This window comes from Zea mays, chromosome 8 (genome assembly GCF_902167145.1).
Source record: "Zea mays cultivar B73 chromosome 8, Zm-B73-REFERENCE-NAM-5.0, whole genome shotgun sequence".
Lineage (NCBI taxonomy): Eukaryota > Viridiplantae > Streptophyta > Magnoliopsida > Poales > Poaceae > Zea > Zea mays.
In genome coordinates, this window is record NC_050103.1 from 62,529,611 (window position 1) to 62,543,527 (window position 13,917).

Consider the following 13,917-nt stretch of genomic DNA (forward strand, 5'->3'; position numbering starts at 1 on the left):
TTTTACTTTCAGCGGAATCAGCGTTTATTTTTCGCTGTAAGCTCTGCATTCCCTTCGGAACGACTTTTGAGCATAAAACTTACGCTGTGCTCCCTTAGGAACGACTTTTTGTTATTTCGAAGATTCACCCCATAACCATAGGTTCTTATGCTTCGACAACATTTTTGGACTCCGTTATACTGTGGAGAAGGTATACTTGTACTATAGCAAAGTCGAAGCTATTACAAGAAATTGAAAACGACAACGAAAACATTTAAACTTTCAAAAATTGTTCCTTATTAAAAAGAATGATATTGAATGCAAAAACTGTTGTGGAGGTAGGATATTTGTCAATAAATGTGCTTCGATTCTGGCACAGTACTATTGACTGTGCGAGCTTCGGACTCCTCTCTGAAGTCTCGTTGGTGTTGAGTATGCTGACTCCCTTCTGGCTGCTGGCCTCGTTGCATTGGTGGTGGAGGTGGAAGCTGTTGCCAAGATGCCTGAGATTGACTTGCCGAAGCAACAGAAGCTGCAGGGTGGTTACCCACATACTCTGGAATATAGGGCGAGTGGTACGAAGCAGTATGCATGACTTGCTTCGGCTGAGTCTGTTGGGCTGCAGCTTCTGCTATTTCTTTTTGTTTCTGGATGGTGACATGGCACATCCTGGTGGTGTGGCCCTTGTCTTCACCACAGAATAAGCAATAGATTTTCCTTGGCTAATCCCCAAATCTTCCTCCGAAGCCCCTGGCACCTCTGCCCCTTGGAGCTGGAGGCCGAGGATAACTCTACTGCTGCCCCGAAGCCTGGGAAGCCTAGGAGGAATATTGCGGCCTCTGCTACTGGCTTCCCCTGTCATCATTCTGGGTGGAATGAATCGATCTGACATGTCTAGGATGAAACCTCCCTCCGAAGCCCCTGACTATTTCGGAGAATCTGTAGGCTTCCTCCCTTCTCTGTCGAAAGTCATTGTCGGCGCGGATGTATTCATCCATCTTCTGAAGCAACTTCTCCAGAGTCTGAGGGGGTTTCCTGGCAAAGTACTGGGCTGAAGGTCCCGGCCAAAGCCCCATGATCATGGCCTCAATGACAATTTCATTGGGCACAGTTGGCGCTTGTGCCCTCAGGCGTAAGAATCTTCGAACATACGCCTGAAGATATTCCTCATGATCCTGGGTGCACTGGAATAAGGCTTGAGCAGTGACCGACTTCGTTTGAAATCCTTGAAAACTGGTGATCAGCATATCCTTCAGCTTCTGCCATGATGTGATTGTTCCTGGCCGAAGGGAGGAGTACCAGGTTTGTGCAACACTCCTGACTGCCATGACGAAAGATTTCGCCATGACTGCAGTATTGCCACCATATGAAGATATTGTTGCTTCGTAACTCATCAGAACTGCTTCGGATCTGAGTGGCCGTCGTACATGGGTAGTTGAGGTGGCTTGTAGGACGGAGGCCAGGGTGTAGCCTGCAGTTCAGCTGACAGAGGAGAAGCATCATCAAAAGCAAAATTTCCATGATGGAAATTCTCATACCAGTCATCTTCGTTGAAGAAGCCCTCCTGATGAAGCTCTCTGTGCGGAGGCCTTCGGTTCTGCTCATCTTGAGTAAGATGGAGAACTTTTTCAGAGGCTTCGTCTATCTGCCTTTGCAGGTCAGCTAGCCTAGCCATCTTTTCCTTCTTCCTTTGCACCTGTTGATGGAGCATTTCCATATCTCTGATTTCTTGATCTAATTCGTCCTCCTGAGGCGTTGGACTGGTGTCCTTCCTCTTCTGGCTTCGGGCCTCCCGAAGAGAGAGGGTCTCCTGGTTGGGGTCCAGCGCTTGCAGAGCTACAGCCCCTATTGCTGAAGCTTTCTTCGGCGGCATGACGAAGGTCTATGCTTGCTGAAGGTGTTCGAAACTCAAAAAGTGGAAGTGAGTTCACCGGAGGTGGGCGCCAATGTTGGGGACTTGTTCTCAAATGCTTCGGTTAAGAACAAGGCAATATAAAAAAGTGTTAAATATTAAAGTCCTTTGTCCTTCAAGACATTATGTCCCTTCGGATATAATGAATTCCGGACGAAGGTAGTGAAGGAAAAAACCTTCGTAAGCATAATAAATGATAAGGAAGAATTCATATACGAAATACGAAAAATAATATAAACATTATCATCAACTTATTTTTATTTGCATTACCATATCCAGAATAACAAATTATAAATGTACCTTCGGTTTGACGGAAAGTAAAGGTACAGGCGTGATGCAAAAAGCGAATGCCAAGTCAGCGTGAACAGTACGAGAATACTGTTCATCTATTTATAGGCAAGGGACACAGCCCATGTACAATTACATCCATGCCCTTTACATTTGCTAATAACTCTATAGTAATTCTTCGAGGTCTAATTTGCCTTTTCATCTTTAAGTCGGTTCCCCTTTTCTGCTATCATGCCGAAGCTTTCCTGCGCACAGCTTCGTGATCATCTAGACCTTCGTCATAATCATCTTTTGTCTCGTTCAGGCTTCGTCCTGACTGAGCTCTTGTATACTCATGATCCGATTCCGAAGATACCTGCTCACATATTTCACTTGGAAAACATTGTCAAATCATGTTTTTGAGGACCTTCGGAAGCCGAAGGCCCCCAACAACGGCGGTCGATCCCATTTTTAGAAGCGAATTACCGAGGTCTGCACCCAAGCCACCACATACCGTGCAAACCCTAGATAACCCATTCGGACCGTCCGCGTATGACGCAAGACAGTCTGAATATAATGTCGGACGGTCCGGCCACATAGCCGGACAGTCCGTGCACGGAGCCGGACGGTCCGCGTATTTAACCGGACGGTCCGGCACAAAGTTTTTTGAAGAGGATGGATATCCAACTCCGTATCCGTCCCAGCTAGACTCCCCATGTCACCATATGACACACCAGCACCATAATATAATCTACCAAACCCGTGAGAGTGAGTACTTTTCGACCCCTAGAAGGTCAGAAAAGAATGGCCAGTCCTATGATCCTCATAGGGCATGTATTAACGCGCCGCAAAACCCAAACCAATGGGGAGGAAAACAACACACCAACATCCAAACAAACTCACCCATATTGGACCAAAGAGTCGATGGTCTCCCACCGGCTGCCATCAATATAGTGAGAGGGGAAATAGCTGGGGCGTTCCGAGATAAGCTCGGAGTTAGTATAGTCCCCGGGGTGCAGTCATATCGGAGACCTTATGATAGCCAGTTTGACCGTCTCCCATACCCACAGGGGACCAAAATACCCGAATTCGCAAAGTTTTCGGGTGACCAAGGAAAGAGCACGCGTGAGCACATAGACCAGTTCTTAGCACAGTTAGGAGAATTGGCCGACACCGAAGCATTCCGTGTACGTTTATTTTCATTATCTTTAACAGGGACTGCATTCACATGGTATGCCACGCTCCCTCCTATTTCCATTTTGTCGTGGGGAGATTTAGAACAAAAATTTCATGAACATTTCTTCTCTGGCGATTATGAGCTAGATTTAGTAGACTTAGTAGCCCTACGACAAGAAAAGGATGAATCGGTTAGTTATTACATCCAGAGATTCCGAGATACGAGAAACCGATGCTTTCAAATTCATTTAACAGATAAACATCTAGCGGGAATAGCCTTTGATGGATTGCACTATTATTTAAAAGAGAAATTAGAAGGCATCCAGTTCTTTACGCTAGCATAATTACATCAGAAAGCTTCAGCTTGTGAAAGCCGAAGCAAAGAACTAGTCAAAACGGTTCATCATAATGTCCATATAGTAGAACACAATCAAAGTAGTTCGGACGGTGAACCAAAGGAAATTTACACTGCCGAAATAGTTTGGCCTGAGCAGGCCAAATCTTCGGCTTGCTCCTCCTTGCAGCCAGTTCAAAAGAAACGGCAGGAGGAGATTAAGTTTACATTTAATGTTGGCAAATGTGATAAGATATTCGATGAATTACTAAAAAATGGTAACATTAAAATTGATTATATCGTTCCACCTGCCGACGAACTAAAGCGTTGCGCATACTGCAAGTGGCACAACTCATTTTCCCATGCCACTAATGATTGTAATATGTTCCGACGACAAATCCAATCGGCCATTAACGAGGGACGATTGAAATTTCAGGAAGACACGGAGCCCTTTCCAATGAATATGATCGACTTCAAGGGCAAAAGGGTCCTAATTCGGCCTAGCACAGCCGATAAGGGCAAAGACAAAGAAGTCATCATCAGCAACTCACGGGAGGCCGATGGAAACAACAAAATCTCTTGCAGGAAAGTGGTGGCCAAGAAGACTCCTGATGGAGAAGAGACACTGAAAGTGACCATCAAAAACTCCGGCACTGGGGGGCAAGCGCAGACAAGGGGATATGCGCAAGAACCCATACTACGCATCGCGGACGGTCCGGTGCCCAAGCGAGGACGGTTCGTAACATCAGCGGACGGTCCGGAGCGTTCCAGCGGACGGTCCGGCAACGCCGAAGAGCCGCGGCGACCACATACCTTCAAACCACGACGTCTAGAAATAGGTACGTGGAAAACTAACACGTTCAAGGCAACTGGTCAGTTGGTAAAATATAGCCCGACTTTTGATCAATTATTGTCTAAATATGTGAAAAAGAAGGCTGGCTCCAGCGACCGGCCACCAAAGCGACCTCGCTTACCCACCCAGGTGCGACAGCAGGTTAGGCCGATTGGACCACCACACCAATCGGAAAGGACGGGAGGTCATAATGTTCAACTAAGACCTAACGTACCTACATGGACACCTCCACCACCATATCCACCTATGCCATATCCATACACATACATACCTCCACCATATGTCCCAAATCAAATGTGGAGCATGCCACCATATCCATTTGGGATGCCACAGTACCCCGCTTGGGGGGCACCTCAAACATCTGTATTCAATAGGTTGACATCTCCAGTACAAGATCGATTGGGAGCCCCTCAATCTGGTCCACGAGCACATGCCCAACAAGATTGTCGAACAACTCGGCCCCAAAGGCTGACTAATCCGGCAGGGGGGCATACAGCTACAACCTCCAACAGTACGAAAAAAGGAGACAGCATTAAAATAGGAACGACAGATGTCGTCGTACAACAAAATAACGAAGGGCCGATGATTTTTGGTGAATCGGCCAACACAAACAAAAAAGAAGGTACGACTGTCAACAAAACAGTAGATCCAAAATACTCCATGCCCTGATGGTGCCCATCGGGATTGACACAATCGCAAAAGTGAAAATTACAGCGCCTTAGAGGAAAGAAGAATCAGGAGAAGGAGGCGGAAAAAATATTCAATGACACATCCGCAGTATCCACCGCCACAAAAGAGATAGAGACCAAAGGTCGTTGTGGAAAATCAAACGGCCACAAAGACAGAAAATAAAACAACAACTGTGCAGCTCTTTGCAGGTATGGCAGACAGTCCGGCTATAAAGACCGGACCAACCGTACAGGGCGTGGACTGTCCGACCCCTGAGGCTGACTCATCCTCAATACACCATGACACCTGCAACGACGTACCAACACCCATGGAGGAAGACGACCTGCAAGGAGAAGATCTGGTCGACTACGAAGCTACGCCAGAACACTTAGAAAATTAGGAAAGCAAGGTGACAAATTGGTCAGGACCAGTATGGGGCTCGACGGTATTGGGACTAGCAGTTCGATCAAAGCTAAAGGGGTCATGTCCGTTGAGTCAACCATCGGGACTAAGGCCACTGCGTATCTTCTTAGTAAGTGTGAAGATGCCTAAGAAAACTGATGTGATCACATCGAGTTAGTTGCTTTTGGTTCGCTCAGCTCCACCAAAAGGCAGGGGGCATATGTTTGGAACCAAAATGAGCGGCGGACGGTCCGGCCCTGAGGCCGGACGGTCCGCGGTCCGGATGGTCCGCGCCTGTGGGCCGGACGGTCCGCACAAGCGTAGAATAGATTAGGGTTCCGAGTTTCTTGCTATGTTTGTTGGCGAGAATCTCGGGATAAGCTCGGAAATTAGTTTGTAAAGGGTTCAACCCCCCTCCTCTATAAATAGAGAGGTATACGTCCGACACTACACCATGACACATTATTGCCCACGGACTGTCTGATGGTAAAACACCTGAATAACGTCGCACAGTCCGTCGGTAAAGAGTTTTAACGACAGATAATGTGTGTCGGCGAAAGTCCTGTCGGCAATACGCTTTACCGGCAGACATAGATGTACCGACATACTATCTGTCGGCAATGTTTATGTTTTTGCCGACAGACATATCTTTGCCGTCAGACAGACTTTTGCCGACATATTCTTGTGTCGACGGCTTGTGTGTCGCTAAAAGTCTATATGCCGACAGATTGTCTGATGTTATTCCCTATGTGCAGTTTAAAAAAAAAAGAATCCATGCATACAAATATATGCTAATGAAACAAATAATAAACCGATTATGATGCACATTGCATGACAACTTGAATAATATGTAACTCAGAATATATGAAATTTGATTAGTAAAAGAAAGAGATCAATCTTTGACTTTGAATTCCAACATATATTTGTTTAGAACACGATTCCAGTGATGAACATATAAAAATAGTAGCATACACGAATTTCCTAAATTTTTGAAGTGATCTTTCATTTCTATTACATGCAGAAGTATAAATATACATCTAGCAAACTAAAATCTCTCCATCGGCTGGATGTTACGCCAACAGCTAGCATGCATGCGAGTAATCATTTTTTCACACTTCAAGCAATCTGATCCTTGCTTCCACCTCCTCTTCCTACAACATAATTTGATAATATGTCAATTATTGTATCAGTAGGTCTATAAACTCCCAACAGAAAATATAAACTGAAAGTGCAATAAAGGTCTATTAATACATGTATTTATGTAATGAATGCACATGATTACAAAGAAGGGAAATATCCAATGCAAATGATGGAGAGGTGCACATATATAGTGCACATATACAATCTCAGTCATTGATCTCTGATCCAACAAATGATCTCGCTTGCATCGTCGTAGAAGATGTGATGGTTCAAGCCGGGTGCCTTCAAGCTGGTGGCCTTCAAGAAATTATTTCATAGTGTTTTTTCAGAGATTGTATAGAGTAGTTCCTAAAGCTTTTTCAACATGGAAGTGACTGTACATATTGTATAGAGTAGTTCCTGAAGCTATTTCAACATGTGTGAATGAATGATTTATGTGTACAGATTTCAGATTCCTGGTATCAACCGAGTTCCTGAAGCTATTACAGATTTTAGATTTCATATTTCAGATTCATGTCTACTACCTGATTGCTGAAGTGATGCATCAGTGAAATGGCTTGTAACAAGAAAATGTATCAACCGTGTGGCTGAACAGAACTGAGCAGAACTGAACTGATCAAACAGAATTGAGCAGAAATGATGTACTGATGAACAGAACTGAGCAGAAATGATGTACTGAACAGAAATGAACTGAACAGAACTGAGCTGAAGTGATGTACTGAAGAACTGGAGCAGGAGAAGGATTGTGAAAAACAGAAACATGACTCGGCTACAATGGCATCATTGGCAACCTCACAATATATGGAAGCACATGTTTCATAATTCATAGAATACAGATGATCCATTGCAGACACAATTACATATTAGAGACAAGAATTGTCTACAAAATCAGAGAATGATTCAGATGCACAGTTATGCAATAGTACCATTCACTCTGTTTTTAATCCATCTCTACACTTATACACAACTATATATGAAGAAAATATTTACCTGCTGCTGCTGTAGAACCTTGGTTCAATGTTGATTTTTTGTTACAACTCATCTAAAAATACAGAACATTAGAAGCTTGTTCTATTAATTACATAAATAAAATACAAGGTTGTATTATTATCTTGTTCGTTGGCCATGCAACGGGCATAAAAAGAGCATCCCCCATACTCTCTACACCTAAGTATGGCCGTGGTAGAGTACTTTCTCTTTTTAGCACACGAGTCACAAAAACCTATGTAAACTCCCTTCCAAGAGGAACATCTCCAACCTTAGTGGTTGGGTCGGTTGAGATAATATTTGCTATTGCAACAGGAACTTCTGTCATGTCCATGTGCAATTGTCCACTTCCATCTCTAATTCCTAATGCACTTCATATGCTCTCTTTCCACAGGAATCCTTGGACAACCTTAATCTCTTCTCTATCATTATAGTGATGTCATTTTTCCTTTTGGCCCCTGTTACCTTCTTTACAGAAGGTGTCAAAATTACTCCTACATTTTTGCAATCTGCTGTAAGTGTAACAATGTTCAAATTTAAATCCATTACTTACGAAAGTAAGAAATCAAGACAGGAAACTACACCTTGCAGAACTTCAGGGTTAATTTTGATTGTGGTTGAGCATGGAACACAACCTGGGGGCTCCTAGCACCTAGAACCTCTAAATGCTAGTGCAGTTCATGATGTTTCAGGAGTTGCTGCAGTTAATCAATCAGGGCCACTTGTTGGGGCATGTTCAGAGACTAAGAAGGTAATGCAATAAGAAACCATGGATCCCAAATCAAAGCAGTCAGATACACTAGAGGTTGAGATAGTAGATCCAAACAAGCTAGAGTTTGATCAATATGTTGCTTCTCAAGGAGGGCACTTAAACACGGATGATCTGAATAAAGGCAAGTGTTATCTATTTGATTTTTTATGTTTCAGTTTTATGTAGAGCTCAGAGTCATGCGGATTGCAAATTCATTTTTTATTCCTCTTATGTGGCTTGCAACAGCTGTAAATTCATTTGATTTATTCTTTATTTTCCCATTTTGCTACAAAATTCTCAGTCCAAAACCACAAGAATTTGCTGCACCAAGACTCTAAACTGATCACTAAAACTAAAATTCAGTCTCTGCCAGATACTATTTCGAGTCTGAAAATTCAGACTACACTAAATGCGCTGAACTTCTTCAGTTCGACTGCAGAGCCAGATTCATCCTTCTTTTGCTCCCATTTTTTTATAGGGTCAGAGCTACCTCCCTACATTAAACTTGCACACTAATATATGTTCTTTAACTCTTCTTATAAAGATATGGCTTAATACTCCAAGGATCAAGCACTAGAGAGCTCCAAAGTTGAGCCAAACACACAATGTCTGTGTGCTGAAACAAGACTAAGTCTGAATTCAGATTTAGCACATTGAATCTTTGAACTACTGTTACTGTCAGTTCCAACTGGTTTTAGTGGCATTACCCTTAATCCAACTTGCACACCAAAGTATGGGCTTCCACTTTGGTACAGCACTCATAGCCCAGAACTACATTGATCAGCCCTTAAGGAGTATCCCAAATCTGCTTCAGACTGAAAAATCAGCAGGACTGAATTTTTATCTTAAGTCTGATTTTCCAAACTGAACACTGCATCTTTAGGCTCCTTTTTATACCAATTCCATATAGATTTAGAGCTTCAACACTTAATAAAAGTTGTTCTCCTATAGTTACTCTACAAGTTTACTATAGTTACTCTACAAGTTTCCGATCCAAGCATTTTGTTTTCATTGTATTCATTTGAGTAAACCTACCAAATCTCTTGTTAAGGGATGTTTTTTGGTAATGCAATTGGTTACATTTCTTTTGAGGTAAAAGGTTTTATTTGCCACATAAACATGCTGAATTTAAAGGAAATTGTTTCTCTGTTACTAGGCATCAAGTCTGTGTTAGAATATTTGGTAATGCTATCGGGTTCTGCATCTTTGAGAGTTAGTGACAGTTTTGAATTCATGGAATTTCCCCAGAATCCTTCATATGTAAAATTCTAGGTAGACCAAACTGGGGTTATAAAATTTGATTTCAGCCTCAAAGCAAGTGTCATTGCACAAATTTATTTTAAATTCATGGGCATGAGAGAAGGAACATGATTTTATACAGGGATGCTCCTTCATTACGGAAGACCATGCAGAACCTGTTAATCCCATTGCCACATCAATTGATATTACTACTTCTATGGATATACGTCTAATGATGAATAAGATCAAGGTGATACGCCTAGGGACATGGGCAGCAATAGGCCAATAGCCATACTACAACATGAAGCAAATAATCACTAGAAGGTTTAAGGCTTTCAGCATCTAAGTAAAACTGAAAACCAACAAACATGGACATGGGCAGTAACAGGCCAACAGCCATACGCACATACCTACAAGCTATAGTACAACAGAGCACACCAGAGAAAACAGGGACAAGCTCTGAATCTGGATTATGGAGACCGAAGACTGGAGACCATACCTGCACGCCGGCTGCTGGCGCCGCCGCGCCGGAGATGGAGGAGGGGCCGAGCGGGACGATGTCGCCGCACCGGAGATGGAGGAGGCGCCAGAGATGGAGGAGGGTAGCGCGCCGCCGTCTCCTATTCCGCTAGCTAGGGCTCCGATTCTCCCTCGGCAGTTGGTTGCCTGCTGGTTCGTATCGCGCGTGTGCCTCTGGGCGTTGCGCTGTTTGCTGTTGGTTGTGCAGCTTCTACTCACGTGGTGGGAATTGGGAAAAAGGAAGCTGGGCTGGGCCACTGGGCAAAGTGAAGTGGGCCACTAGGCCGAAATTTCAATCCAGCCAGCCTGATCGTTCCGGGTGTAATTAAAATCCAGCCAGCCTGATCCACTAGGGACTAGCTGCAACGGTAAGCTAGCGACAAATTAAACAAGTTCATGCAAATCTCTCCGGGTGTAATTAAAATTAAAGATGATATATCACTGTTGATATAGCATTTTCATCTGATCGGATTGCACATTTTTTCAATCCAGCGACAAATTAAACGAGTTCACATTTTTTCAATCCACATCCAGCGAGCTCACGTCGTTACATTGCATGTGAGTTGTAGCCCTTCAATAAGTAATGTGTACAATTTTATAATGAATAATACCGAGAATAGAGTGAACAATCCTCACTAGTTATTAGATATGTGTCTTCTCTTTTTGCAAAGGGTCACGAGTTCGATTCCTACTCACGCTCGTTAATTATTTTTTCGCTATAGGATCATGACATCCATTTACCGACAAACGATCTGATGCTACTTTTTCCCGACAGACTTTGCGCCACACATAATCAGTTTTACCGACAGATGGACTGCCACAATAGCTCGACATTATTGCCGACAGATTTGTTGACTCCAATCCAATAACTACCGACAGATAGTGTGATGGTAATATTTTGTGACAGACTGTCTGTCGTAAAACGTCTATTTTTACCATCAGTTGTTTGACGCTAAAATTGTGTCATGGTGTAGTGCGATTTGTAATCATCAATCAAATAAAAAACACTTATATTTCACATTTATTTCCTAGGAGTAGTTCTAGTCTAGTTCTAGTTTAGCCTTCCGATCCCCAAATTCTTCGCTTCTCTTCGACTCTACGTCGATTAGAGAAGTCTAGGTCGGCCTGCCCGAGCCTAGGCAACTCCTAGGATCTCTCCTCCCCGACGGGGTCCGTCCCGGGAGCGAGATCCAGGTGTCGTCGGCGATCTTCCGCCGCCCCTGTGCACGCGCGGACCGTCCGGCCCCAGGGCACAGACCGTCCGGCCGCCAGGCAGGAACCCTAGCCTCGCACCAGGCCGTGGACCATCCGGCCCCTGCGCGCGGACCGTCCGCCCCTGTGTAGAGAGCACCGCCGCTGGTTCGTGTTGAGTGTTTGGCGCCCTAAAAAGGTGTCAACAGGTTGCACTATCACATTGTCTACAAAAAGGGTGTTGAAAATACATCAGCTAATGCTTTCTCTAGACGACCATCTACTGATGATGCTTCCTTATTTGCCTTGTCAGTGGCTACCCCCGCATGGTTAGAGGAAGTAGTGGATGGATATCAGGCTGATCCAGAGGAACTCTTGACTGCTTTGGCTCTTTCTGAACACCCTCATACCTTGTTGGATGGGATAATTCGGTACAAGAACAGAGTTTGGTTGGGTGCTAATGCTACGACGTAGTCCAAGGTAATGTGGGCTCTACATTCCAGTGCCTTGGTGGACCGTTTCTGGTTTCCTTTAACCTACAACAGAATTAAACAACTGTTCTTTTGGCCTAATATGAAACATATTGTGAAGCACTTTATGGCCACATGTGTCGTGTACCATTAGGCCAAACCAGACCGTTCAAGGCACCCGGGCCTTCTCCAGCCATTATCGATGCCAACTCAAGCATGGCAGACCATCTCTCTTGACTTTGTTGAAGGATTACCTCCATCAGGCAGTTACAACTGTATCCTAGTTGTGATGGATCGTCTGTCTAAGTATGGCACTTCATTGCTTTTGTCATCCCTTTACTGACCTCATAGTTGCTCAGGTCTTAATGTCTGACATCTATCATCTGCATGTCATGCCCCAATTTATTGTATCAGATTATGACCGCATTTTCACGAGCACCTTATGGAGAGAATTTTTAGATTCTCAGGTACACGGCTTCTCATGAGCTCCTCATACCACCCACAAACGGATGGTCAAACCGAGAGGGTCAACAGTGCTTAGAGACACTCTTACGCATCTTTGTTCAAGCATATCCTTCCAAGTAGTCCATGTGGTTGTCTATGGCAGAGTACTCGTACAACTATTGTTTTCACTCTTCTTTGGGTCGCTCACCATTTGAAGTGCTATATGGCAGGTCTCCACGCCATTTTGGCCTCTCAGTTGATAATTCTATTTCACATACTGACTTTAGTGCTTGGTTGATTCAGAGGGATCCCATGATTCGATTGGTTCGGCATCATCTGTTGCGGGCTTAACAGCGTATGAAACATCATGCAGACAAGCGTCGCTTGGAATGTGTGTTTGCATTAGGGGACATGGTGTACTTGAAGCTCCAACCCTACGTGCAAACTTCAGTGGCTTCCCGTGCAAATCTGTCACACCCGAATTTTAGGGGTCCAAAACCCGGGCGCGAAATAATCACCAAGTGTGCAATGATCAAGTCTTACACATATGATGGCTCATGGTACAGAAACGAATGTCACAATATTAATATATAACGGAGTTCTGTACAAAATAGTTAAATAATTGCATCATACGAAGACAACGATCCAGCAACCAAAGTTGACTGGGAGACGACGTCCTAGACCTCTCCCGAACTCACCACAACATCCATCATGCGCCTCATCCGGGGTACCTGTTCTTGACCTAGGGGGTGTGAGTACAGTAAGGGTGAGCTCACATACGTTCATTGGTCAACAAGTTGTGGGGAATATTGTGCATGAAGTCACCAAAGGTGGGAGCTTATGTGAAGTGTAAGGCTTACCAAAGAGGATGGTTAAAGCTGGACATTGCTTTTAAAGTTGGTCAAAATTTTATTAGCAGTTACTAAGTATAAGTAGATACCAACCCAATTAAATAAGAGATCACAATTGATAATATCACCCGCGATAAAATGCATATGACATATTAAGTTTAGTTCTATAAATTAATCATGCGAGAGTCCTGAGTCGCTCTTGACCGAGAGCATGGCTGATATACCAGTTTTTCACTCTGCAGAGGTTGCGCATCTTTACCCATAAGTCGTGTTACCCATTTGCCACTAGGTTGTATGGACCCCATACACCTCTACCAAGGAAGCGAGACAGTGTAGCACTACGAGGCCTTTCCAAAGTTCCACTAGTTCGAGAAAACCCGCTACAGATTCAGGAAGAAGGAAGCATAGGAATCCCTCGTTCGAAAAGCTTTATAGAAAGTTCAACCCGAGGACCTCCCTATACTCTAGAAGCGACGCCTCCCCTTTGGACCCTAACATGGTAAGGTAATCTTTCCCTAGCTTTCCTAATTACTTGGCCAAGGACGTCCCATTCCACCCTTGTGGTAGAACTGTTTACTCAAGTTAAGCTCTGAAAGTCGCCTAGAGGGGGGGGGGGGGTGAATAGGCAAATCTGAAATTTATAAACTTTAAGCACCACTACAAGCCGGGGTTAGCGTTAGAAATAAAAGCGAGTCCGAAAGAGAGGGTGAAAAACAAATCACAAGCAAATGAA

The 13,917-nt window shown here is 44.0% G+C and overlaps 1 protein-coding gene across 1 annotated transcript in view; it reads right to left on the reverse strand.

The window, feature by feature from the left end:
• Positions 1–6,443: 6,443 nt before the first annotated feature.
• Positions 6,444–13,917, reverse strand: part of LOC103636963 (uncharacterized) — a 33,154-nt gene continuing 25,680 nt past the window's right edge. Inside the window, exons 2-3 of the mRNA XM_035961969.1 lie at positions 10,209–10,485; positions 6,444–6,743 (exon numbers count right to left, since the gene is read on the reverse strand). Coding sequence (XP_035817862.1) covers positions 6,638–6,743; positions 10,209–10,485 — 383 coding nt within the window. The 3' untranslated portion in view covers positions 6,444–6,637. The remainder of the gene's footprint in view (positions 6,744–10,208; positions 10,486–13,917) is intronic.